Raw genomic sequence first — 27,921 nt, forward strand, 5'->3', positions numbered from 1 at the left:
CCGGTTGACTGGACTCCTTCCGCAGGGACCCGCGGGCTCTGCCCGACAAGCTGGATGACTGAGCAGCCTCACACCCAGATTTTTCCTTAACATTATGTAAGCAAATGAGACTGGGAAAGTTTGGCATTTGTTGATATAATATGGTTCTAATAATTATTAACTGTGTGGAAATGGTTTTACAATGAAAATTAAGACTTCTGGCTTGCTTGGAAGAGGATGAAATATTCCTCGGTTTGATTTACTTATCACCACAGAAGCAACATCTCATTAACAACTGGAGAGACGTCAAAGAATGCTGGATGTTTGCCCAGGATTTATGGCTGAGAGATGCGACGCAGTTCTAAATCAGCAAGCGGCCACAAACAGAAGTTGGGTCTGACCAGCTTGTTGAATCAAATTAGATAGCCATAGGGGAAGGTAAGACTTTAATATTCTGTTTCTTGATATTTGTACTTCCAGGTTAGCTGGCGATACCTTCCCTGGAAAGGCTAAATGTTTGAATGACATCTGGTCTGGGAGAAGTGCTGGGCAGAAGCCTTGATATGATTTTATCTGGACTGAGTGGATTCGGCAGCTGCCTGTAGTGGGAAGATTTTTGGACTGACATGGCAGAAACACCAGTTTGTGAAGAGATGCTCCTTATTGTCCTTAGGAAGACTTCCAGTACTGATATGAATAATAGTGGTGATAATGGGCACCCCTGTCTTGTACCTTTCGTAATCTCAATATTTTCTGTTATTATATTATTTACTATAAGTTTTGCTCTTTCTTCAAAGTATATCACTTTTATTCCTTTTTTAAAAAATTGTCCAATGTCCATTAACTCCAAATTCTTTAACATAAATTCCCAAGATATATTATCAAAGGCCTTTTCCGTGTCCACAAAAATTAACATCGCCTGTTTTTCATTTCTGGCAGTCAGATACTAAATTATATTTACGAGATTCCATATATTGTCTTTCATCTGTCTGCCATGTAGAAAACCTGCTTGATCCTTATGAATTATTTCATTCAATATTTTTTTCAATCTATTTGCCAATATGCTTGCAAACAATTTGTAATCATTGTTTAATAGCGAAATCGGCCTGTAATTCTTTACTTGTGTTAAGACCAAATCCTGTTTTGGTATTAATGTAATATATGCTTCTTTCCATGTTTCTGGTAGTTCTCATTTTCTTAATATATTATTCATCACTTTTTTCAACAGTACAAGTAGGGTGTACTTCATTTCTTTATAATATTGTGATGGCCTGGGAATCGGATTCAGAGGCTGAACCTGAGGAATCCCGCCTCCAGGACCAGCTGAGCCGGGGCTGGGACTTGAACCTGAAAGGCCCTCACCTGTGCCAGATCCTCAGGAGCAGACACCAGCTGAATATGCTCTGGCTCCGGAGGTGATTGAGGACTCATTGCCTGCAGGTGCTCCACTCTCAGCCCCGTCAGGGGATGGTGAGGTTGCCTCTGGGTCCAGTAACCCTCCAGCCTCTCCTGAGCTGCAGAGGCTCAGGGCAGAGAGGCGGAGGGAACTAAGTTCTCGCAGGAGGAATGCTCGCCTCCAGGCCAGGAGAGGCGAGTCACCTGTGGACCAGGACCGCCCTATGCCTCGGGGCAGATAAAAGCTGGCCAGCCCCAGTCCCAGGTTGTGGGAGCAACGTTGTTGCTAGCCTGTTCTTGCCTGCACCCTGTCCTGCTCTTCTGCCAGAGTTCCTGACCACACCCGACTCCTTGCCTTGGACCCTGCTTCAGCCTTGATGGACAGCCTCCATACCACACCCTTGACCTCGGACTGGACTCGGACCACTCCGCATGGTAACCCCCTGGGACCAGCACAAATATTTTGCTGTAAATCCATCCGGTCCTGGTGCCTTTCCACTTTTCAATTCTTTTATTGCAGCTTTAATTTCTTCTCTTTCATTTAGGTCATTCATTCAGTCTTTCTTTTCTGTCAGTATTTGTTGCACCCCTTTTCGTCTCAAGAAATCTTCTATCTTCTTTACATCATATTTTCCAGCTTTCTTATATAATTGTCTATAAAAATTCACAAATCCTTTCCTAATTTCTTTCGGATTATCTATTTCTTTTCCTTCCACGATAATTTTGTTAATAGTGTTCTGTTCTAACAAATTAGACAGTAAAATTTTGGATTTTAACAAATTAGAAAGTAAAACTTTGGAAATAAGTTTTTCTTTTTACTTTAGGATTGGCACAATGAGGAACAAAATTTCTCTCCACAGAAGTGGAAGACTGCCATTTCTATAAACATTTTAAGAACTCTACTACATGCTGCATACATTTCTGTGTGCTCGGGAATTCAAGTGGCCCCCAACCAACAAGGCCCAATATTCCATGTAATCCATCTGGAAGATGGTGATATGTCACTGGCACACCGTTGTCCTCTAGGCGCTTCTTGTACAACAGCCCATCATCCCGGAGAACATCATATTCACAGGTTAGAATGAAAGTCTCTGGGAGCTGGCGGATTATGTCATCCTCTGCTACAAGGGGGCAAAACATTGTCTCATTACCTCTTTTAACTTGTTCATAAAGTTCTTCTGAAAATGGAGCAGGTTCTACAGGAACATAGCCCCTAGCTTTAAATTCTTCTGGAATGTAATCAGCACTTATCCATTTTTTGTATTTCTCTCTCAAATCAGGAGGGACATGGGCACCTTTCAGAACTCCATCTACATTCATTGTCTTCCCAGTGAGATATGTCAAACCAAGTATGACAGTTCTTTTCCGGAACAAGGGAGGAACTGAATGGTTTTGTTGATAGGATGGCAAATTGAAGTCCATTCCTTGGAGGAATGGGTAAATGAGGACCTGAGCTCGCAGTCTTGGGAGGTCCTCTCTGGTCACCAGTTCTTGACAAATGGCTGCAGCATATGTGCCTCCACTACTCTCCCCAACAATGGCAATGCAGTTGGGGTCCACTCCATATTCCTTTGCATTCTTCAGAAAGTGTATTACAGCAGTTAAACAGTCCAGTACAGGGACTGGATAGGGATGCTCAGGAGCTAAACGAAACCTAAAGAGAAAATAAGGTATCATCAACATTCGACATTTTCCTGGATCGCATTTGGCATTTCCCCTTGAGTTGGAAATCCTTTTCACCTCTAGGGCCACATTCCTTTCTGTGAAACATTCTGGGCCCCAGAGACCAAAATGGAAAGCAAATGCAAACTTTCCCACTGGACAAGTAGGCTGGCTCCTGCACACAGCCACACATTCCAGCCAGGCAGATGCCACTCAAGGAGGGTGCAAAAGAGGGGCAATGGTGGGGGGTCTGGGGTGAGTTCAGAGAGGGAAATGGAGAGGCCTGGAGTGCAGCATTCAGCCTCTGTGCCTGAAGTTTTCCACCTGAATATGCTAGTTCAGCATCCCATTCTCAGTGGCCAGGGGTCAATCATTGGAGAAACTTCCCAAGCAGGACATGAGTACAAGAGCCCTCTTCCCTCCTGCAATTTCCAGCAAGTCTTATTCTGACCATACGGACAGACTATAGCCATCATGGCTAGAAGCCACTGGTAGCCTTAAACTCTTAAATTTGCTTAAACCTTTCTGAAAGTCATCCAAGTGGGAGGTTATCCCTGCCTCCTGTAAGAGTGAGTTCTATAGCTTAACTTTGAACTCTTTGAAGGAGTACTTTCTTTTATCTGAAACTTCCAGCTTTCCACATGTTCCAGTGTTCTGAGAGAGCAATAAAAAAACTTTGCCCTAGCCCAGCCATAGGCAAACTCGGCCCTCCAGATGTTTTGGGACTACAATTCCCATCATCCCTGACCACTGGTCCTGCTAGCTAGGGATCATGGGAGTTGTAGTCCCAAAACATCAGGAGGGCCGAGTTTCCCTATGCCTGCCCTAGCCACTTCTTCCATGCCATTATAAACTTCTATCTTCTGAATGCTTCCTTGATTTCATTTTTCATCTCAGGATCTCCCTGAGTGTCTTGGTCAGGGGGATGAGAAATCGGGTCCATTTCCTGGTGGGGCCAGGTTGCGGTCCAGCTGCCTAACCACTCACCTCAGCGTTGGGGCGGGACAACATCCCGCATCCCACTGGGGGAGACCCCGGCCACATCAGGTTGCCAGGCGGCCAATCAGGTCACTTGGGGGCGTGGCCAGGGACGATTTAAGCCATGGCGTGATTCGGTGGCTTCCTCTTTCAGCCTCACGCCTTTCTTCTAGGCTTCACATCGGGGCATCTGGTTGGCCACTGTGAGAACAGGATGCTGGGCCAGCAGCAGAGCGCTCATGCTCAGAGGGAGTGGGCCCCAAGGCATAAAAATCTAAATACAAAAATGAACACCCATTCCACAGGTTGTCAAAAATCACTATGTTTAAAGCTTTGTCAGGTTTTCTCTGGGCTCATGTGCGAGGAAGGGTTGCAAACTATGGGGAATTGCTCTTTTTTCCTGATAGAACGAGCATGAAGATACTTACTCAACACTTACAACCACTGAATCAGATTGTTTGGCAAAGGAACGGCAGGCCCTTTCAGAGACTCCTGGAAAAAACCACACATCACACACGGCCTGCTGTGAGCAATTATTTGTTACACTGCATTACAAAATTCCTTGGTCATTCACATTGAAATCACTGTGAGTTGAATCCAATATTACTTCTGCTGAAAGTAAACCTGCTGAAATTAACAGATATGATTAATTCTGGCATGGTAATTAATTTTTTACGTCACAAAATGTATATAACACTTTGTTATGTACTGAAGTTCTCACCCTGGGCCAGCAGGGGGATACTGTAGATAGTTATGCAAATGAAGGATCGAAAGTGACGTTCAGTGATTGGATAGTTTGTATGCAAATGAAGGATCGAAAGTGACGTTCAGTGATTGGATAGTTTTAGAAAGTTGCTACAGTTACATTGTTCTGGAGCTCTATATAAGCAGGCTGACTGAGCTCTTCAGTTCAGTTCTGTTCTGGCCTCTGAACAAACAAGAGCTGTTTGAAGAATCGCTGTGTCATCTGATATGTTCGCCCACAACTTAACACACTTGATTGTGGATCTCCGCTGGAAAATGTACCTTAGATTGAACCCTTTATAAATGGGGCATCACTAGCTGAAAACAAGTATGTGGATTTTGTTCTCCCCTGTTATTTCTGATAATCTCTGGAAGTCCTTTCATAGAAGTCCCTTGAGGCATAGAGAAACCCCTTTGACATTATAAGGATTTATCACTGACCAAGATGTGAAGAATTACAACAGAACTCAGCACCATTTCCTGCAATCCTATCTTGCCATGTTCATTGAACTTAAATTGCCTACAGTTTGGAAACTGCAGCTGCTGGAGAATTCAGCAGCCCATTTGCTCAAGGCCACAAGACGGGTTGAGCATATAACGCCAATCCTGGCCTGACTGCATTGGCTGCCAATTGGTTTCCAGGCCCAATCCAAAGTGCTGCTTTTGACCTATAAAGATTTAAATGGCTCAATACCACAATACCTCAAGGACCACCTCACCCCATATGAACCAGTCTTGACCCTGCAATCATCATCTGAGGCCCTTCTTCATGTGTCTCCTCTGTGAGAGGCCCAGAGGGCAGCAACAGGAGAAGGGGCCTTTTCTGTGGTGGCTCCCCATTTGTGGAATGCTGTCCCCAGGGAAACTCACTTGGCACTTTTATTACATATGTTTAGGTGCCAGGCAAAAGCATTCCTCTTCTCTCAAACCTTTGGCCAATTAAACAATCTACATCCTTGTAAACTGTCTGTTGGGAAGGGTTTGTTATTGTTTCTTATTATGGCATGCAAGGCAGTATAGAAAAAGAAATATAATCAGTGCTCTTTTCTGGGGGTACACAGGGGTACGCATATCCCTAAACATTTTTGTGAATCTTTGTACTTTTATCCATTTGCTGTATTTATTTTCCCCGCTTTGAACTATAAAATGGTGATTTTCTTGAGTCAAATGAGAGTACCCCTAACCATTTTTTCAGAAAAAAGCACTGATTAATAATAATAATAATAATAATAATAATAATAATAATAATGGGGTAGCAGAAACCATGCTCCACCCCTCCATAGCAAACATTTCAGGAACTTTACATTACAGCAACACCCCAGATTCTCCTCAAAGAACATCATGAACCATTTCAAAAACAATTCACAGAACTTACGGACGCTTCCAAATAGTCCAACACCTGGATGAATGAAGATGATTCCTTTCCTGTTCCCAGCAAGTGTCCTGGGCCAGAACACCCTCACCGGCACCCCATCGAAAACCAGGTCTTTTATTATCAAGTTTGAGTCCTTCATTAATGGTGTTAACTGGCCCATGGACCTCATAATGGAATATCTATGGCAGATGCCCAGTTTTTCCACAAGTCTGACCTGTTTAATCCAAAACATTTAGCATTTATAATCAGCATTACATAATTTCTATCTCTCTCTCTCTTTCTCTCTGGCATATGTCTGTTGCCTGTGGGATGGAACCCAGGCATATGAGGCGACTGAACTGTATATCCTTTCCTTCCTCTTTGGATGGAAAATGGTTCACCCTGAGCAGCACAGAAGTGAAGACCCTGCCCACTCCCCTTTCCTTGTATGCTTCTTGTTGAAGTCCTTAAGAATCACATGGAATGGGTGGTATTCAGTGCAAGTATTACTCAGAATAAATACATTGGAGTGGATAAGAACCTAAGCAGAGCCCGGTGGATTAGGACAATGGCCAATCTAGTCCAGCATCTCACAGTGGCCAACCAGGTGCCCCAATGGGAAACCCACAAATATGACCCAAGCACAGGAGCCTTCTCCCTTTCTATGTTTTCCAGGAACTTGTGTTCAGAAGCATTGCTATCTCCATCTCTAGAGCCCGAACATAGCGATGACCAGCCATGGCCTAATCCTCTTTGGAAGCTATTCAACTTGGCAGCCATCACTGCCTCTTCCATAGCTTCAATATGTTCATGAGAGTGTCATAAGAGAGGGAGGAAAACGTTTCTCTATCCACGTCCTCCATGTTATGTAAAATTTAATAAATTTCTATCATGTTGCCTCTTACTCGCCTTTCCTCTAAACTAAAATATTTCAAACGTTGCAGCCCTTTTTAGAGAGGTGTCCCTTCATCCCCGTGAAATATGTAAAATAAACTTACCAGTATCATGACATATCCCAGTGAGAAATCACCGAGTAGTACTAATGCACGGCAGTTCATTCCTCGAGGCAGGTGGGTCCTAGTAAGACGATAATAAGCTCCCCATGCAAACAGCAAGGAGTGAATGAAAATGGTCATATATAATATCAGCATCCACAGAGTTTCACCAAATGCCATTTCCCTTAAACTCAGAGGCACAGAGACAAGGACTTCGCCTTGGCCAATGCTGGTGGCATTTATAGGAGAACAATCTATGCCATGTGGAAAAGAACAGCCTAGGCCAACCCATATAATTCTCAGTTGAGAAGAAAAGAAATCGTTTAATAATCCAGTAAGACATTGCAGCTATCCTGGATTCCTGAAAGACACTGTTGTTCCTCGCACAGGGTGTGGATACGCATTGGTGGGTGTGAATTTGCCTATCTTCTCCTCCCAAGGGAAAGCGTGCATAGGAGTGTGCCTGCCCTCCCACACAAAATCATTGTGCCTCTTCCCTCCCTGAGGAGTTTATCAGGGATAATTAAAAGGGGCGGCACAACGATGCAGGAGGGGCTGGCTGGCACGACACTGCAATGGCATCCTCCCAACAGGAGGGTCACTGCAACTTTCCAGAACAGTGTGGTGAGGAAAGAGGTTTGGCGCTGTGCAGGCTGACCAATGGGAGCCAATCCCACCCAGTCTATAGCTCTTGCAGAAATCAGTTTGCTGCTCATACAGCTCCACTTTCCATTTATATAGTTCATTCATTCATTCATTCATTCATTTATTTATTTATTTATTTATTTATTTATTTAAGCTTCCTCTGCTTATACAGGTGAAACTCAGAAAATTAGAATATCGTGGAAAAGTTCATTTATTTCAGTAATTCAACTTAAAAGGTGAAACTAATATATGAGATAGACTCATGACATGCAAAGCGAGATATGTCAAGCCTTTATTTGTTATAATTGTGATGATCACTGCATACAGCTGATCAAAACCCCAAATTAACAATCTCAGAAAATTAGAATATTAAATGAAATCAGCAAAACAAGGATTGCAAATAGAGCAATATTGGACCTCTGAGAAGTAGAAGCATGCATATGTATATGAGTCTATCTCATATATTAGTTTCACCTTTTAAGTTGAATTACTGAAATAAATGAACTTTTCCACGATATTCTAATTTTCTGAGTTTCACCTGTATATGGACCTGAGTTAGCCATGCCCATTCTCGTCTGAACTGGATACAGCTCAACAGGTGTGGAACACATTCTCAGGTTCTCTCTCTCTCTCTCTCTCTCTCTCTCTCTCTCTCTCTCGCCTTCTCTGTCCCAACAGTTGTTATTGGTACTAACTGAAGTTTCCAGACCATTTCCCAATTCAACTGCATGCATAACATGTTGCAGTAATCCAAATGGAAGGTTGCAATTGTTGATTTGTCCTCAAGATAATGCTGCAGGCCACCACCTAATGCCATGACACCATAGGGTGGAGGTGATGAGGGCAAGGAAGGAAAGCCAACATTGCTGTGGGGGAAAGGGCACAGAAGAAGAGCTCCCTTGTGACAGGCCTTGCTTGAATCAGAGGGGATTATTTTACTAGCATTCTTCAATTTCAGTGTTTGCAGGGAGGAGAACTTTGGGCCCTTCAGTGTTCTTTGGGTCTCAACCATGGGTCCCTAGATGTTTCTGAACTACAACTCCCATCATCCTTGAGCACTGGCCATGCTGGGTAGCCATGATCTCCTTCTCGTACATCTCCTGGATAGTGCCAACTCTTTCTCTTATGGGCTTTCTGTGAAGAGGAAATCCTCCTTCTGACTTTACTATGAGGGAAGGAGTCCCTTGCCTCTTTGTAAATGCTCAATTTACCCATGAGAAGAAGGAAAAACTCAGTTGACACAGAAAGGAGCATTACTCATCCACGTAAATAAATGTAAATAAATGTAAATAAATGACACCCACCAAAGGCCAAAGGAAAAAGCCCAAAGTCTTCCAGGAATCCCACTCCCCACCCCATATTTGAAGTTTCTGTTTCTCAATGTATTTATTTTGCAAAAATAAAATTAAAAAAACTTGGTGGCTCTGTTGTTGATTAGATTAGGATATGCCTTGGAATGTCATCAAATTCACAGATTTATTTCATTTTGACTTCAGAGCCACCATGGGCGTTTCTGGCTCCCAGTTGCCATGGAAAGAATATGGCATGTCTTCCTGTGGAGATGAAATGCAAAATGTGAAGATGCCCCCAGATTTATCCTGCAAAATGCTGTAGACAGTCTCTGGCACTTCCAGTTACAGATCTCCTCACTACGCCCTATGTCACATGATGCAACTCCTTACGTTGAAGCAACTTCAGTGATTTGTCAACTCACCCTCCCCTCGAACAAAACAGACCTTAAGACACGTGAAGAGACTACAGCCCACTCGTTCAGCACCTGTCATCTCCTCCACATGCTTAGTCAATCCCCCTTTTGGCAATGAAATAATTCCTTTCCATGCCCTGAATACTTGGCCTGCGGGACAAGTTGCAAGGGAATCCTTCCCACAAATCCCATCACAGCAACATGGTGGACCCTCCATGCTGTGCCACTGAGCTACTTCCCAGCTCATCTTGACATTCCACAAGCACAAAAGCAGAAAGGCAAAACTATTCAGGTTTGAGAGGCTGGAGTCGCTGTGCAAAGGGACCACAGCTTTTTCCTATCTACTGCAACCCCTGTCGTTGTGCACCCATGGCTTCCAGCAGCACTAGAGTGACTTCCCGGGAGCGCAAGCCTAGGCAGTGTGTATGGAGGTCCTGGGCTGCCCAGAAAACAAGATCCACCTCTCAGCCTCGCTCATACGGTCCAAAGGAAAGCAGAGCAATATGTTTTGCACCAGCATAGCAGCAGGAGTGGCTGGAAGGAGGCATACAAGATGCACAAAACACTGCAACCTGCTTTGCATTATTGCTGTAACCTCTCTCTAGCACCAGCAAGGCTGGAAGGGAATGTTCCTGACTCTGCTGCCAACCTAGAATTAGCTTTGTCATATCATATACATGCTGCAGAGGAAAGTGAGGGGCCCATGGGGCTCATCAACCTCGGAAGGTAGCCCATCTCAGAGAAGGAAAACTCTGATCTCTCTCCCTTGGCAGATGCAAAGTCCAGATCTACCAGCAGCAGCTGGAGTAACTCAATGCAATGGGCTTCATCAACTGCGAGGTGAACCTTCACATGCTCATTGCCACTGAGGAAGACATTTTTGGTGAATTTTTACCTCATGTCATCTGATTTTCTTGAAATTTTGTACACTTGTTGAACGATCAGAACTAAGTTTAAACCTTAAAAAGTTACTTTTTTTTAATCCCATCCTATTTTTTTTTAGTTTATGAGGGTTTTAAATTGATAATTTGCACTTTGCCAGACTACACGAAACGTCAAAAGCTCAGCAAGCTACCAGTCTGCTTTGGAACACATTTTTAAAAGAAAAGCCTAACTAGTTTTTCAGATACCTTTTAAATGAATAACTTTTTAAAGAAATGCCTGAAGTGGCTTGAAGTCTTGTTTATTCTGTTATATTTTACTCCAGGAAGACCCATTTATCCTAAACAGAGCCCAATAAGGCTGACATGTATGTACAATATATAGATATAGATATAGATATAGATATAGATATAGATATAGATATAGATATAGATGATATAGATATAGATATATAGATATAGATATAGATAATGTGATCCCATTGAGATGGGATGAAATTTTGCAAGAAGCTCTTAGAAATATGAAATAATCAATAAAAAAATGGAATTTTTAAAATTATCTTAATTTCTTTAAATCACTTTTTAAAATGTTAAAATATGTAACTTAACTTTCAAATTTGGACCAAGTCCACCATGTGCCATGTCATATTAATGCCCATGAGGTCCTGAAGAGATTGGTATTTTTAGTTTTGAAATATCTCAACTCTGGGCTGAGCTTTTAAGGTTTTTGGCAAGGACAAAACTGTCAGGTTTTTTTAACTTCAAAGCCTCGTAACTCACAAAACGAGCTGAGATTTAAAATAAAAACAGATACCTGGGAACTTCTCTTATTCTACTTTTAGGAAACTGAAAGCAATGTAAAAGGGTAAGGTAAAAGTCTCTGGATCACTGGACATGGAATGACCCAACTGCATATCCTTGCATTGCAGGGGGTTGGGCTAAATAACATGCAGGATCCCTTCCAACTCTACAATCCATAATCTTATGCTCAAGATCTCCCAGGGTGCAGTGGCGGAGCAAGCCAATCAGGCGCCTGGGGTGGCACATGTGCCCTGCGCCCAGAAGCAGGACCAGCTGCCCGTGGGGCAGGGTGGGGCGAGCCGGGGCAGGACGCTCTGTGGGGCCTCTGAGGAGTCTGCCTGCCTCCTCCCACTCAGCCGCCCTACAGCTGAGGGGGAGGTGGTGGGCGGACCATTAGGGGCAGAGCGGAGCCTGCGGGCACCCAAGCCACCGCATCACTCCCAGGAGAGATGTGTGGCTCAGGTGCATTGCCGCCCAGCATTTTGTCACCACCCTCAGTGGTGACACTTGGGGCGGCCTGCCCCCACCTCACCCCCTTTCCTCCGCCCCTGGCAGGGTGTCTGTCAGAACCCTGAAACGGACCCCCTTTCCTCCTGAGAGGCAGAGCAGACCCCAGGCTGCCTGGGTTGTGAGCAGAGCCAGCGACACCAAGCAGGTGTGGAAGCCGAAGACATCATCGTAGGTGAGAAATGAGTGCCAGAAGCAGACAGGGTGGGGAGAGGGGATGGGAAGGGAGGCTGCAGGCTGGGGAGGTACCCGTCCACCCCTTGCCTTTGACACGTGACAGGGTTGGTTTTGGGGGGATTCTGGGGGCGGCGGCGCTGCGGCTCCTCAATGTGGGGTGTGGGAAGCAGGTAGACCAAGTGAAGGGGGTCTGTGATGAGGAAGGATGCCAGCCTCTCTTGACATGCAAAAGGAAGGGTGGGTGGGGGAGGGAGGGTGTTGCTATTTATGGGCCTTGAGGCTCTCCGTGGGGCATACCGGGAGAGGCGGTCCCGTAGGTACGAGGGTCCTAGGCCGTGAAGGGCTTTAAAGGTCAAAAGCAGCACCTTAAATCTGACCCTGTACTCCACCGGGAGCCAGTGCAGTTTGAAAAGCACTGGGTGAATATGCTCCCATGGCAGAGACCCCGTGAGGAGCCTTGCTGCAGCATTCTGCACCCGCTGGAGTTTCTGGGACAGCTTCAAGGGCAGCCCCGCGTAGAGCGAATTACAGTAGTCAAGCCTGGAGATGACCGTCGCATGGATCACTGTGGCCAGGTTGGGGCGGGAAAGGTAAGGGACCAACTGCTTGATGCTGCGAAGGTGGAAAAATGTCACCTTGGCTGTTGCTGTAACTTGCGCCTCCATGGAAAGGGAGGCGTCAAGGATTACACCCAAACTCTTAACGGAAGGCAATGGCACTAATTGGGCCCCCGCAAGAGAAGGGAGTTGGTCCCTCATCCCCATGCCATCCCGACCTAGCCATAGGACCTCTGTCTTCGAAGGATTTAGTTTCAATCGGCTCCCACGAAACCATCCAGCCACAGCTTCCAAGCATCTGGTCAGTGCATTCGGGGCCGAGTCGGTGTGGCCATCCATCAGCAGACAGAGCTGAGTGTCATCAGCATATTGGTGACAGCCCAGCCCAAAGCTCTGGATAATCTGGGCAAGGGGGTGCATAAAGATGTTAAAAAGCACCGGGGAGAGAATTGCGCCCTGCGGCACCACGTCTGCGAGGCGGTGGTCCAGAAGATCATGATCGACCATGTCAAAGGCTACTGACAAATCTGAAAAGATGATAAAGTTTTGGGATCTAATATATAATGAACTGAAGAAACTTTTAAAGTATACATTCCCTAAAAAACCAGAGGCTTTTTTATTAGGGATAATAGGGGAGGAGGTGAAAAAGGAGGATTGTAAACTATTTCAATATGCTACGGCTGCAGCCAGGATTCTTGTGGCTCAAAAGTGGAAATCACAGGAGATCCCAACGGCAATGGAATGGCAGACCAAAGTTTTTGAGTATACAGAATTGGCTAAAATGACTTAGAAAATTCGAGACCAAAAAGGGACAAAGTTTGAAGAAGAGTGGAGTAAATCTGTTGCATACATAAGAATTAACTGTAGAAGTTTAAAAACTTTAGCAGGGTTAACATAAATCCTGTGATGTGTATAGAGGGTAAATAAGAATCTGCAAGAGAAGATATAAATTAAGAAAACCGAAGCAGGGAAGGAAGGAAGTCTGGGCGCGAACTTACGCAGTGTAAATAAGACAACACAAAATGTTGATTGTTTGTGAAAAAATCAATAAAAAGCATTTGAAAAAAGGGAATATTCATCCAAGCTACTCTTTAACAGAACTTGGGGGGGGGGGTTAACCTCTGAAATTGTTCGTCTGACCCATCTTTTAGCTCATAGGAGCAGCTCTCGGGTATCAGGTTTGTTAGTAGTTTGGATGAGATCTTCTTGGTATTTAGCTGGTTGCCTGAGGTTGAAGAACAATTCCTTGCAGTGAAGTAAGTTGCCGGACCCACCACTTAAAACACTTTTGGGAGATACATGAGCGGCCTGGTTAAAAATAATAATAATAATGCGGTGCCCTGCTAGGTTGGAGAATGGATAGTTCCATGGAGTGTCATCAATGCTTTTCTTCAATAAAAAAATGTGCAGGTAATGTGTACACCCTTAAGTACTCCCAGAAAAAAGCACTGATTGTCATGAAGTAACTTTGCACAGATAGATATGGTGTTCTGTTTTGACATCAGTCTGTTATTTTGTGTGCTTTTAAAATACAGTGGTACCTCAGGTTACATACGCTTCAGGTTACATACGCTTCAGGTTACACACTTCGCTAACCCAGAAATAGTGCTTCAGGTTAATCACTTTGCTTCAGGATAAGAACAGAAATCAGGCTCCGGTGGCGCAGCAGCAGCAGCAGGAGGCCCCATTAGCTAAAGTGGTGCTTCAGGTTAAGAACAGTTTCAGGTTAAGAACGGACCTCCGGAACGAATTAAGTATTTAACCTGAGGTACCACTGTATAAGATAAATTAGATGTCACAAGCATGATGTCTCCTCAGTCTCTAAAATGTTCCAATTATTTTGGCACTACAGTTATTCATTGGAATTAGCAAACACAACAGACAATGTTGGTGACCCATTTGGACGGTTTTAACGGAGGATTGGGCCAATTCATAGAGGAGGCCATGGGTATGTTTCCCCTCCACTACTGCATGCAGTATTAATGCTATTTGCTAGGAATTACAAGTAGGGAAACTTCTCTTGCACCCAGGTCCTGTTTGTGGGCATCTCAGGAGGCACCTGCTTGGTCTCTGTGAGAGTAGGATTATGGACAAAGTGGGGCAATGGCCTGGTCCAACAGAGCTTTGCTTATGTACTTACAAACACAATGGTGATTTTAATAAATTAGCCTGACAAAACCTTGGACCTGAGTTTTTCTTTTAGCTTAAGGATGGGCACAATGAGGAACAAAATTTCCCTCCACAGAAGCAGAAGACAGCCATTGGAAGACAAAGAAGGACATTCATTTCTATAAACCTTTTAAGTACTGTATTACACTCTGCAAACATTTCTGTGTGCTCGGGAATTCAAGTGGCCCCCAACCAGCAAAGGCCATTATTGCGTGGAATCCATCTTGAACATGATACCATGTCACTGGCACACCGTGGTCCTCTAACCGCTTCTTGTACAACAGCCCATCATCCCGGAATCCATCATATTCACAGGTTAGAATGAAAGTCTCCGGGAGCTGGCGGATTATGTCATCCTCTGCTAGGAGGGGGGAAAACATTGTCTCGGTACCTCTTTTAACTTGTTCATATAGTTCTTCTGAAAATGGAGCAGGTTCTACAGGAACATAGCCCCTAGCTTTAAATTCTTCTGGAATGTTATCAGCACTTATCCATTTTCGGTATTTCTCTCTCAAATCAGGAGGGACATGGGCGCCTTTCAGAACTCCATCTACATTCATTGTCTTCCCAGTGAGATATGTCAAACCAACTTTGACAGTTCTTTTCCGGAACATAGGAGGAACTGATTGGTTTTGCTGATAGGATGGCAGATTGAAGTCCATTCCTTGGAGGAATGGGTAAATGAGGACCTGAGCTCGCAGTCTTGGGAGGTCCTCTCTGGTCACCAGTTCTTGGCAAATGGCTGCAGTAAAAGTGCCTCCAATACTCTCCCCAGCAATGGCAATGCGGCTGGCGTCCACTCCATATTCCTTTGCATTTTTCATAAAGTATATTACAGCAGTTAAACAGTCCAGTACAGGGACTGGATACGGATGCTCAGGAGCTAAGCGATACCTAAAGAGAAGGCAAGATGTCATCAGCATTCATCATGTTAAGTCGTGGACGAACATATCAGACGACACAGCGATTCTTCCAAAGCAGCTCTTTATTTGTAAGCTGGAACAGAACTGAACTGAGGAGCTTGGTGAGCCTGCTTATATAGAGCTCCACTAGAATGCAACAGTAACCATTTTCTGTAACTAGCCAATCACTGAACGTCACTTTCAATCCTTCATTTGCATACAAACTATCCAATCACTGAACGTGACTTTCGATCCTTCATTTGCATAACTATCTACAGTATCCCCCTGCTGGCCCAGGGTGAGAACTTCAGTACATAACACATCATACACTTTGCAGCATTTTCCTGCAATGGCATATTGCAAGGGTGGCACCCTAGGGCCACATTCCTTTCTATGCAACCTTCCTGGGGGCCACATGTCAGCTGTGGGTGTGACCAGAGAGCAAAATGGAAAGCAAATGTGAACTTTCCCACTGGACAAGTAGGTTGGTTCCTACACACAGCCACACACCTTTCTCTACCCTCCAACCAAGCAAGCAAGACACATTCACACCAGTCAGATGCCACTCAAGGATGGTGCAAAAGAGGGGCAATGGTGCAGGGGTGGGGTCTGGGGTCAGAGGGGAAATGAAGAGGCCCTGTGGCTGATGCTCTGCACCAGTTTGGCATCCCATTCTCAGTGGCCGCTGGTCAAATCTGATTCCGACCATAGAGGCAGACTATAGCCAGCATAGCTAGGAGCTACTGGTAGCCTTATACTCTGCCCAATTATTTAATCCCTTTTCAAAGCCACCCACATTGGAAGCTATCTCTGCTTTCTGTGGGAATTAGTTCCATAGTTTAACTTTGCACTGTATGGATAAGTACTTTCTTTTATCTGAATCTTCTAGCATTCAGCTTCATTGAATGTCCACATGTTCTAGAGTTCAGAGAGAGTGACAAACACATTTCCCTAGGCCACTTTCCACATGACATGCCTAATATAACCAACTTCTATATTTTGAATGTTTCCTCGATTTCATTTTCCATCTCAGGAGAACAACCCCAGTTCTGAATCACCTCCAGTATGTCCCACCATGCCTTCCTGAGATCAGTGCTTCCCACTCTTTCTGCCCACTTTAAACCATATGGCCTTAAAGCCAAGAACTCCAGTTCATCCACCTTGGCCAGGAGGCTTCAGATCATGCACTAAAGGTGCATTAAGGCAGTGAGGGCAGCCATTGGGAGAGATGATGTCCATTACTGTCGGGAAGGCTTGCCTTGTAAAGGGCTCTGAAGCCCTGGCAAATGACACGTCTCCCATTGCCCAATGTACCACTGCTCTCATTGGATGGTAAGTGTGGCTGACGGGACAGTTGGGAACAGCTTTAGCTTATTTGCCAAAGAGAAGTTCACCTTAACTCCAGCTGCACTTTCCCTCTCAACCACAGGGCCATTTTGCCTTAGGAGAAGAATCCTAATGGCTTTTTATGGGTTGATGTGGTGGTTTTCTGTAAAAGTAGTTTAATGGCCTGATCCAGCAGAGCTCTTCTTATCATTAAAGCCAGAGGGATTGGGTCCAAAGGCATAAAAATCAAAATACAAAGGTGAACACCCATTCTAAAGGTTGGCAAATTCACTATGTTGGCAAAATCAGCTTTTTTCTGGGCTCATGTGGAAGGGTTAGAAACTGAGGGGAAATACTCTTTTTTCTGCTACAACAAGCAAGAAGATACTTACTCAGCACACAAAACCACTGAGTCAGTTTGGTGGGCAATGGAACGGCAGATCATTTCAGAGGTTCCTAGGGGGGAAAACACATCACACACTGCCTGCTGTGAGCAATTATTTGTTACTCTCCATTACACATTTCCTTGGTCGTTCACACTGAAATCACTGTGAGTTGAATCCACTGCGAGTTAGTCCTACTGAAAGTAAACCTGTTGAAATTAACAGATATGACCAATGCTTTTCCCCCCAGGGGGTACACAAGGGTATGAAGTACTGGCACCTCTTTGTTGTTGTTGTATAAATGTGTGGCACTTACCTTAACAACTTCATGGTGAGTACTGGCACCTCTCTTTCTAGAAAAAAAGGACTGGATATGACTAATATTGCTGTGTCAGAAATGTCTGTTTTTAATGTCAATGGAGGCACAGGTCAATTCTGTGTCCAGGGCAACTGTTTACCAGCTCCATCTGGAATGCAGGCTGAGACCCTACCTGCCCGCAGACTGTCTCGCCAGAGTGGTGCATGCTCTAGTTATCTCCTGCTTGGACTACGGCAATGCGCTCTATGTGGGGCTACCTTTCAAGGTGACCTGGAAACTACAAATAATCCAGAATGCGGCAGCCGCCAAGAACACATAGCACTGGTCTTGAAAGACCTATATTGGCTCCCAGTACGTTTCCGAGCACAATTCAAAGTGTTGATGCTGACCTTTAAAGCCCTTAACGGCCTCCGTCCAGTATACCTGAAGGAGCGTCTCCACCCCCATCGTTCTGCCCCAACACTGAGGTCCAGCCCCGAGGGCCTTCTTGCAGTTCCCTCACTGCAAGAAGTGAAGTTACAGGGAACCAGGCAGAGGGCCTTCTCTGTAGTAGTGCCCACCCTGTGGAATGCCATCCCACCAGATGTCAAAGGAAAAAACCACCTACCATATTTTTTGGAGGCATCTGAAGGCAGCCCTGTTTAGGGAAGCTTTTAATATCTGAAGGACTATTGTATTTTAATATTTTATTGGAAGCTGCCCAGAGTAGCTGAGGAAACCCAGCCAGATGAGCGGGGTATAAATATATTATTATTATTATTATTATTATTATTATTATTATTATTATTATTATTATTTCATAAAATATATATGCTACTTGATTGTAGAAAACAACAACAACAACAACAACCATGTATAGGCTGCACAAATCACCCCCACCCCACCCCCGTCCACGGCAAACATTTCAGGATCTTTACATTAAATTACAATGACAAATTCTCTTCTAACAATACAGTGGAACCTCTACTAGCGACCACAGTCTGTTCCGGAGGCCTGTCCTTATGGCGAAACGGGTCGCTGGGAGAGGCGCCATTGTGCGCAGGCATGGGCGACAATTGCCCACTTCTGTGCAGGTGCGAACGGCAGCAAGCCCGCCCGTTACTTCCAGGTTTGTCATGGTCGCAACTTAGAACGTCCGCGAGTGGTGGCGGTTGTCAATAGAAGTTCTACTGTACAGTTAACCATTTCAAACACATTTCACAGAACTTACGGATGCTTCCAAACACCGCAGCACCTCCATGAAGAAAGATGATTCCTTTCCTGTTCCCAGCAGGTGATGTCTTGGGCCAGTACACCCTCACAGGCACCCCATCAAAAACCAGGTCCTTTATGATCAGTTTGGAGTCCTTCATTATCGGAATGAATAGGCACATGGCCCTGGTTATGGAATATCTATGGCAGATGCCCATTTTTTCCAGAATTCCTGCCTGTTTAAAACAAAACATTTAGCATGCATAATTAGCATTAGATATTTTTCCACTTGCAATTTTTTAATACTTAAAAAAGTATTTTGGGACCGTCTAATCCAGCCTTTAGAAATGATCATGACCAGTACTTTGACACAGGGTGAGATACCTGATACTTGGAAGACCATTCCCTGCTGAAAGGCCCATTTCCCCTTGGCCTAGGGGGCAGGGCCCAGACTCACCTTGAACAGCTAAAAGGGGATCCTGGGAGGCCAGAGGGCCATTGCTGGAACAACTCTTGGGATGTGGCAACTGGCTAAAAAGTTTTAAAATCTTTAATTTTAGTTCCCCTGTTTTGTTTTTGTTGGGTTGGGGTTGGTTAAATGTTTTGTTGGGATTGGCAGCTATTTTAATTTGGGTATTATTATTATTATTATTATTATTATTATTATTATTATTATTATTATTTTATATTGATTTATAGGTTTATTTTAGTCTGTATAAGATATTCTGTTTGTTAATGTTTGATGTTTTATTATGCTTATATATGCTGTAAGCCGCCCAGAGTGGCTGGGTAAACCCAACCAGATGGGCGGTGTTGTGTATTGAGTCAAAGGATTTTATATCTGTATTATTGTTGTCTGTATTTGCATTAGGGTAAAGTAACTGCCTTTTGGTTCCAGAGGGTACAGCTACTATTGGTTCATTTAAGCTGCTGTATTTGGATCCTCTGTCTTATTGGTTTCCTCCAAAAGGCAGGACTGTGATTGCCTGATATTGTTCCCTCCAAAATGTATCCCTTCTAGCTAGTTCCCTGTCCCTATAAATGTAGCTCTCCCCTCCTCAGTTCTCAGTCTTGTTTGCTTTAATAAAGAAGTGTTACTACAGAACTGTCTCCAGCATATTATGTCAAGAGAGCTGAAATCACAAACCCCACGTCACAACAACTGGCGACGAAGGTGGGATCCGGAATGCTGAGGAGCGGTTAAACGCAGCCCTGCCCCAGAGTCCGGATTGTAGCTAAGAACAAGACTCACTGGCCGGCTGAGAAGACGACCCTGCCACAGGACAATGGAGAGTCCAAGGGTATTGGAGCCCTTCCAGCCATCAGAGCCCCACACGTGGGAAGACTACGTCGAACGCTTTGAGTTCTTCGCAGTGGCTCAAGGGATCACCGATGCCAGCAAAAGAAGGGCCACATTCCTGAGCTACTGTGGGCCTGAGACCTTCAAGCTGGCCAAGGCATTGCTTGCTCCAGCGAAGCTAAGTGAGACACCTCTCAAAGATATTCTTGCCTGCCTGACAAGCCATTTGGTGCCTACTGAGACCAAGATGGCCCGGCGGTTGGAGTTTCATAAGAGGCAGCAGCGTGCTGGGGAGTCTGTATCTGCATTCCTAGCTGAACTGCGGAAGCTCGCTCAGCACTGCGACTTCCAATGTCTGGAAGAGACTCTCCTGGATCGGTTTATCGGTGGTCTGAGCAGCAAGAAAGCCAGAAGACGCATCGTGGCTAAAGAAGAGGTTACCCTTGCTTCAGCCTTGAAGGAGGCCGCTGCCACGGAGAATTATGAAAGAGAGGAGCTTGATGCCAGTCGCAAGGCCCCTAAGATAGAAGTTGCGCATGCCATGGACGAGCTAGAGGCTACTCCGAGCCAAAGCCCAGTCCGTGGGGTTGAGTCAGTGCGTCAGGCCTGCACAGTGCACAAAGATCACCGAGGCAGGTGCCCTGGTTGTGGCGGAAACCATGAGCGGAAGAGTTGTCGTTTCCGGGATGCTATGTGCCGGACGTGCGGGAAGACAGGTCACATCACCAGGGTCTGTAGATCGGCGGCGCTGGGAGCGACAGGAGCAACTAGACTGGAGCATCGCAGACCGTCCACGGCAAACCATGTTCTAAAGGACTGCCACTACGTAACGGAGATCAACGGGAGGGTCGTGCAGTTTCCAGCGCAAGGCAAGGCACACGTCAAGGTGAAGATTGAGGGTCAGCTGTGCGACATGGAGGTGGACTCCGGATCTGGATTCACTATCGTGTCGGACCAGACCGCGAGGACATTCTTCCCCAGGGGTAAGTTGCCCCCTCTGGAGCCCTTCCCGGCAACCTTGCAGTCATACTCAGCGGGCCGCATCCATGTCATGGGAATGTGTGCCGTGAGAGTACAATTCCGGGACAAACAGGCGGTACTCAAACTGGTGATTGCGAAGGGCAGTCGCCCCAGTCTCCTGGGCACTGACTGGTTCCCCGCCCTGGGACTGAGTATATCAGGGCTTAATTCAATCCAAACCTGCCCTGAGATGAGCGAGGCATTATGCAAAGAATTTGCCGGTCTCTTTAATGGAAAACTGGGTTGTTATAAAGGGCCCCCAGTTGACTTCGAATTGGACCCTGGGGTGGCCCCAATCCGACTCAAACCAAGGCGAGTGCCATTTGCACTGCAACCCAAGATCGAAGCAGAGCTGGATAAATTGGTCAAGCAGGGAGTTCTCTCACCCGTGGACTCTGCTAAGTGGGAGACTCCAATTGTCACGGCCCTTAAAGCAAATGGGGAAGTCAGGATCTGTGCAGATTACAAATGTACTATCAATAAGGCACTCAGGGGAAACTCATACCCCATTCCAGTCGTATCACATCTGTTGGCTAAACTGGCTGGGGGCAAGGTGTTCGCCAAAATTGACCTGGCACAAGCTTACCAACAGCTGCCAGTAACCCCACAATCAGCGGAAGCACAGACTATTGTCACACATAAAGGGGCGTTCAGAGTTAACAGATTACAATTTGGAGTTTGTGTGGCCCCAGGGATTTTTCAAGGGCTCATGGAACGCCTGTTAAGAGGTCTGCCGGGGGTCTTGCCATTTTTTGATGACGTTTTGATTGCTGGAAAAGACCCACAGGAACTGGTTGCGCATGTCCGTGCAGTGTTGCTCAAGTTCAAGGAGGTGGGGTTGCAACTGAAAAAGGAAAAATGCAGTTTTGGGGTGCCAACCGTGGATTTCTTGGGGTTTAAAATTGATGCATCAGGCATCCACCCCACAGATGCTAAGATTAAGGCCATCATCGAGGCACCACGACCACAGAACAAGACGCAGTTGCAGTCATTCCTGGGACTTATTAACTTTTATCATTCGTTCTTACCCCACAAAGCTTCGGTAGCTGAACCATTACATCGACTGTTGCAGAAAAAGAATGTGTGGCGATGGGGGCAGGGGCAGCAGAAGGCTTTTGACTCCTTGCGAGGAATGCTGAGTAGCAGGAGCGTCCTTGCTCATTACGATGAGTCGAAGCCGCTGGTCCTGGCATGTGATGCCTCTCAATACGGCCTGGGGGCGGTGCTGAGTCATAGGGAACCGGATGGGTCGGAAAAGCCCATCTCTTTCTATTCCCGTACGTTGTCGCCCACGGAGCGCAACTATGCTCAAATTGACAAAGAGGCGCTTGCAATTGTGGCAGGAATCAAAAAGTTCCATGATTATGTGTATGGTCGCCATTTCTCCATTGAAACGGACCACAAACCACTGTTAGGGTTGTTCAACCCGAACAAACAAACGCCACAAATTCTCTCCCCCAGAATGTTGCGTTGGTCTATATTACTGAACGGGTTCCAGTACACCCTGACCCATGTGCCGGGGAAACGGTTGTACCACGCTGATGCGCTGAGTCGATTGCCTCTTCCTGGCGGGAGCAATGTGGATCCTGTTCCAGCGGAGCACATAATGATGCTGGAAACACTTCCGGGGGCTCCTGTAACGGCTACTGATATAGCTGAGAAAACGAGGAAAGATGCTGTTCTCTCCCGTGTGCTCACTTGGGTGGGGAGGGGGTGGCCAGGTGGTCCGCATGAAGACAAATTCAGGCCTTATGCGACAAGGCAGCACGAGTTGTCCATGCATAAGGGTTGTCTCCTGTGGGGAGATAGGGTGATCATCCCAGCACCACTGAGAAACAGGGTTCTTGAGACGCTTCACATGGGACACCCGGGAATGGTCAGGATGAAGTCGCTAGCCCGATGTTATGTGTGGTGGCCTGGAATGGACCAGAACATAGAACAATGGGTACGAACATGCAAGGCATGCCAAGAGGTGCGGCCAGAAGTGGCCAGAGCACCAGTTCACTGGTGGGAGCAGTCCAGATCTCCCTGGAGCCGGCTGCACTTAGATTTTGCTGGGCCATTCCAGGGGAAGGTCTTTTTGGTTATTGTCGATGCATATTCCAAATGGTTAGAAGTGGTGATGGTCCCTAGCATGGCATCAGCTGCCGTAATCAAGGTGTTGAGGCAGCTGTTTGCAACCCACGGGTTACCTGAGACCATTGTATCAGATAATGGGGCAGCTTTTGTATCCCAAGAATTCAGGGCATTCTTGGCTGATAACTTCATAAGAGGGGTCACATCCGCGCCCTTTCACCCATCCTCCAATGGGCAGGCTGAGCGCATGGTAAGAACAGCCAAAGAATCCATTGCACGATTAATGGAGGGTAACTGGTCAGCTCGCATCGCGCGAATGTTATTTTTGCAGCATGCGACGCCGTGTACTGCGACGGGCAAGTCGCCAGCTGAGCTGCTCTTGGGTAGAAGACTGGTAACGGTGCTGGATTATGTCCACCCCGATAAAATGCCAAACCGTAATTCAAGAGAAACCCCCCAGGCTGAGGCTGACACAACAAGGTATCTCGCCCCTGAAGATCTGGTCTGGGTGAGGAACTATTCACGAGGTCCGCGGTGGGTGGCTGGTGTGGTCACCCGGACTAGTGGACCAGTGTCCTACTATGTGACCTTGGAAAATGGGCAAGTTTGGAAGAGACATATAGATCAGCTGAGGCGCCGGGCACTCAGCAGGGAGGGGTCAGATAATTCATCCCTGGCTAACGACGCAGAGCTGCAAGACCAGAGTGAAAATGGCCCAGAGGTGCAGTCACCAGGGGCTTCAGCAAATGAACCAGGGTCTGCTAGTCCTCAGGAGGACGAGGTACAGGTAGGGGACCCTGCGATGTCTGGGACTCCATCTGTTCCTGACGAAACCCCTATAGCACCCCCCCTACCACAGGTAACATCCAATCCAGAACCGGCAACACCTGTTGTCAGGAGATCAAGTAGAAGTTGTAGGCCCCCACAGTACCTGAGAGATTACGTCTGCAGTGCTCACTAGGGGGGGAGGGGTGTTGTGTATTGAGTCAAAGGATTTTATATCTGTATTATTGTTGTCTGTATTTGCATTAGGGTAAAGTAACTGCCTTTTGGTTCCAGAGGGTACAGCTACTATTGGTTCATTTAAGCTGCTGTATTTGGATCCTCTGTCTTATTGGTTTCCTCCAAAAGGCAGGACTGTGATTGCCTGATATTGTTCCCTCCAAAATGTATCCCTTCTAGCTAGTTCCCTGTCCCTATAAATGTAGCTCTCCCCTCCTCAGTTCTCAGTCTTGTTTGCTTTAATAAAGAAGTGTTACTACAGAACTGTCTCCAGCATATTATGTCAAGAGAGCTGAAATCACAAACCCCACGTCACAACAGGCGGGATACAAATAATAAAATTAGTATTATTATGAGTATGCCAATATCACGTTGATAGCAAAACAAGATCATGACCCAGTCCAAGTCAACAATTATAGACCTATTACTTTGCTTAATTGTAATTATAAATGGTTTGCGGCAATATTAGCAAGAAGACTCAAACAAGTGTTAGGAAACTTAATACATGAAGACCAGACAGCATTTCTGCCGATGAGGCAGTTAAAAGATAATGTTGCAATTGTATTAAATGCTACTGAATATTTTGAAAAAGAAAAGATTAGCAATTACCCATGATTTTTCTAGATGCAGAGAAAGCGTTTGATAATTCACTGGGCAACAATTTTTTACTTTTAGAATGTTGCCAAATTTCTACAACTGATTTAGGGTATTTTTGCACTGCTGAATCAGGAAATGGCATCCGTTTCTCTCCATCAGGTCAGGTTTACTGTAAACTGAATGGTGGGCATTGATAAAGGTAAGTACACGTAAATTGCATGTTGCTTCACCATTTTTCAAACTTCAGGGCTTGAACATCCGTTTCTTGGAACTCCTGGAATGCTCAGCGGCAGGGAGGTCTCTCTTCAGAGTCCAACAGTAGTCAGCCATCATGACTGCGTCCCAGCGACCCTGATACCTGGTCTCCATCTCTTTCATGTCCTGATGGAATCTCTCCCCCTGCTCGTCACTCATTGAACCCAGTTTCTGAGGAAACCGGTCCATATGTGAAAATAGGTAGTGCATCTTGACGCTCATGTTGCAGCCCAGGTTTCTGAAAGCAGTCAGCATGTTGTTGACAAGTTCTGCGTAGTTTCTGGCCTTATTGTTGCCAAGAAAGTTCTTCACTACCAGAACAAATGCCTTCCACGCTTCCAGTTCCACTTCGTTCATTGAGTTTCTGAACTCTGGATCTCTGATGAGCTGATGGATCTGAGGACCGTCAAAGATGCCAGCTTTCAACTTCTCCATGGTCAATCCTGGAAAAGCCTGGCACAAGTAAGTGAAGCAGTCACCATCCTTGTCCAGAGCCTTGGTGAACTGCTTGATTAAGCCAAGCTTGATGTGCAGCGGTGGGAAGAGTATTCTGTCTCTGTCCACCAGAGGGTCATTGATGATGTTCCTTTTTTTGCAAGGCACCAATTCCTCCCGCACAGGCCAGTCCTTCTTTGTGTAATGCTGAGCAGGGTCCCTACTATCCCACATGCACAGAAAACATGGGTACTTGGTGAAGCCAGATTGTTGTCCCAACAAAAAGTTCACCATCTTCAGGTCAACACAAATAAACCACTTATGCTGATCATAACCAATTTTCTCCAGCACATACTTCACCGCTTCATAGTTCTCCTTCAGTGTACTCGAGTGAGCCAGGGGTATAGAGGCAAACTGGTTGCTGTTGTGTAGCAGAACACATTTCAGTGATCGCTTGCTGCTGTCAATGAACAGTCTCCAATCTTTGGGTTCGTACTGTGGCACTCCAAGCTTGAGCAGAAGCTGCGCAATATCTGCACAGTACACCAAGTCCTCCTCTTCCGAGAAAAAACGGAGGTACTCTTGATGCCTGTTGCGGAAGAAGCTGATGCAAGCACTGTCAGAGAGGAGGTTTTTTCCTTCAATCAGGATGCCAACAGTTCAGCAGAGTCCTTTGACAAGCTGACGTTGTGAACTAGATCATTCAACTCCTTTTGGGGAAATGGATGTGGAGCATCATCTTCAAGAACCACTTCTTCTTCTTCATGTCCTTCAACACTGGAGGCATCTTCGTCACTAATGTCAGGAAGTTCTCTGAAGATAGGCACTGGAATTTCATCACAATGAGCTACAGGACGACGTGCTGATTGAAGATCAGGATAATTGAGGCTGCTCCGGTTCTTTCTGTTGATCCCAGCCGCACCAATATATGGAAGATTTTGAGGTTTTTTGACTTCAAACTGATCCCTTTTTGACATAATCACCCAGAACTATCGGACCTGAATACTTCTTGTCATTAAAAGAATCATTTCCAATCAAAACAGTTATTCGACATGGCATTTCACCCCCACCAACTTCTTCTAAAATGCTCCACACAAGGGTACATGTGAACAAAAAGGTAAAAAAACGACATGTGGCCATAGCTGAAAACCTGACCTGATTGAGCAAAACCAATGTGATTTTTGGATTCAGCGCATCAGATTTGTCCTAAATCAACTGAAAAAATGCAGACAACAAATTTGTTGTTGACCAGTGTAATGCTTCTTGGAGTTGGGGGCGGGAATTACTAGATAAAATGGGGTTCAGGGAGAAATTTGTGAGAGGAATAAATACATTATATACAGAGTGATTTGCAAACAGTAAACAGAATTTTATAATAAAAATGCATTATTGGCAAGGAAACAATGATATACGAAGCCTCCAAGTGAGTCTTCAAACTTACAAACGGAGGGCATTTGCGGATGATGTGGTATTGTTCATCGAAAACCTCATGAAAAATGTGGTTAAGGTACTGGAAGCAATAAAGCAGCTTGGTGATTTATTTTTATAAGAGAAAGAAAGTAGTGGGTAGCAGAGGGCGGGAGATAAAAACACTGTGGAAAGTGGACCAGATATCAAAATTTACTTGAACGGAAATCACTTTTATGATTATCTCCTATTGAAGCCAGTGCACTAAGGAAACTAAACATTCAAGAGAATTGGGGTACTTACTGTGTTTTTCTGGTAATGCATGTAAAATGAAAAAGTTAGAAGAAATTCAAGAATGGGTATCAGATTGGTTTCAATATTTTCGAATTAATGAGCATTTTTAAAAAGAATTATTCTAAATTATTTTATTGACTCTAAAGGGTTGCAGCCCCTTTTATAGAGGTGTCTTCATCCCCATGATATATGTAAAATAAACTTACTAGTGCCAATCCATATCCCACTAGGAAATCGTAAAGCAGTATTATTAGGCGATAGGACAGTCCTCGAGGCAGGTGGGTCCTGGTAAGACGATAAGAAACTCCCCACACTAACAGCAAGAAATGAATGAAAATAGTTGTATATAATATCAGCATCCATAGAGTTTCACCAAAAGCCATTTCCCTTCAACTCAGAGGCACAGAGACAAGGACTTCGCCTTGGCCAACGCTGGTAGCTTTTATAGGAGAACAATCTATGCCATGTGGAAAAGAACAGCCTAGGCCAACCCATATAATTCTCAGTTGAGAAGAAAAGAAATCGTTTAATAATCCAGTAAGACATTGCAGCTATCCTGGATTCCTGAAAGACACTGTTGTTCCTCGCACAGGGTGTGGATATGCATTGGTGGGTGTGAATTTGCCTATCTTCTCCTCCCAAGGGAAGGCATGCATAGGAGTGTGCCTGCCCTCCCACACAAAATCATTGTGCCTCTTCCCTCCCTGAGGAGTTTATCAGGGATAATTAAAAGGGGCGGCACAACGATGTAGGAGGGGCTGGCTGGCACGACACTGCAATGGCATCCTCCCAACAGGTGGGTCACTGCAACTTTCCAGAACAGTGTGGTGAGGAAAGAGGTTTGGCGCTGTGCAGGCTGACCAAT

General features: G+C 45.4%; 2 protein-coding genes and 1 long non-coding RNA gene across 4 annotated transcripts in view; 1 reads left to right on the forward strand and 2 right to left on the reverse strand.

Annotated features, from left to right (window-relative positions):
- The window catches only part of LOC310751508, a 126,403-nt gene that overhangs the window by 91,326 nt on the left and 7,156 nt on the right, over positions 1 to 27,921 (forward strand). The gene's annotated exons all lie outside the window — the stretch shown is intronic.
- Positions 1,376 to 25,988, reverse strand: LOC310751205 (arylacetamide deacetylase-like 4). Of its 2 annotated transcripts, none has more exons than XM_083590397.1 (4): positions 7,111 to 7,797; positions 6,134 to 6,347; positions 4,443 to 4,506; positions 1,376 to 3,028 (listed from the first exon to the last, which is right to left on the reverse strand). In XM_083590397.1, the coding sequence occupies exons 1-4, from the start codon at positions 7,285 to 7,287 to the stop codon at positions 2,254 to 2,256; spliced, it is 1,230 nt and encodes a 409-aa protein (XP_083446523.1). In that variant the 5' UTR covers positions 7,288 to 7,797; the 3' UTR covers positions 1,376 to 2,253. The 2 variants fall into 2 exon arrangements, with proteins under 2 accessions (XP_083446523.1, XP_083446524.1); XM_083590398.1 differs by lacking the exons at positions 4,443 to 4,506; positions 6,134 to 6,347; positions 7,111 to 7,797 and adding exons at positions 17,170 to 17,233; positions 18,690 to 18,906; positions 25,236 to 25,988 and having other exon boundaries at positions 1,382 to 3,028.
- LOC310751305 (arylacetamide deacetylase-like 4) lies at positions 14,561 to 17,163 on the reverse strand. Its single transcript, XM_083590602.1, has 2 exons — positions 15,772 to 17,163; positions 14,561 to 15,473 (listed from the first exon to the last, which is right to left on the reverse strand). The coding sequence occupies exon 2, from the start codon at positions 15,470 to 15,472 to the stop codon at positions 14,669 to 14,671; it is 804 nt and encodes a 267-aa protein (XP_083446728.1). The 5' UTR covers position 15,473; positions 15,772 to 17,163; the 3' UTR covers positions 14,561 to 14,668.

This window comes from Podarcis filfolensis (assembly GCF_964270895.1).
Source record: "Podarcis filfolensis genome assembly, chromosome: 16".
In the NCBI taxonomy this organism is placed as follows: Eukaryota; Metazoa; Chordata; class Lepidosauria; order Squamata; family Lacertidae; genus Podarcis; species Podarcis filfolensis.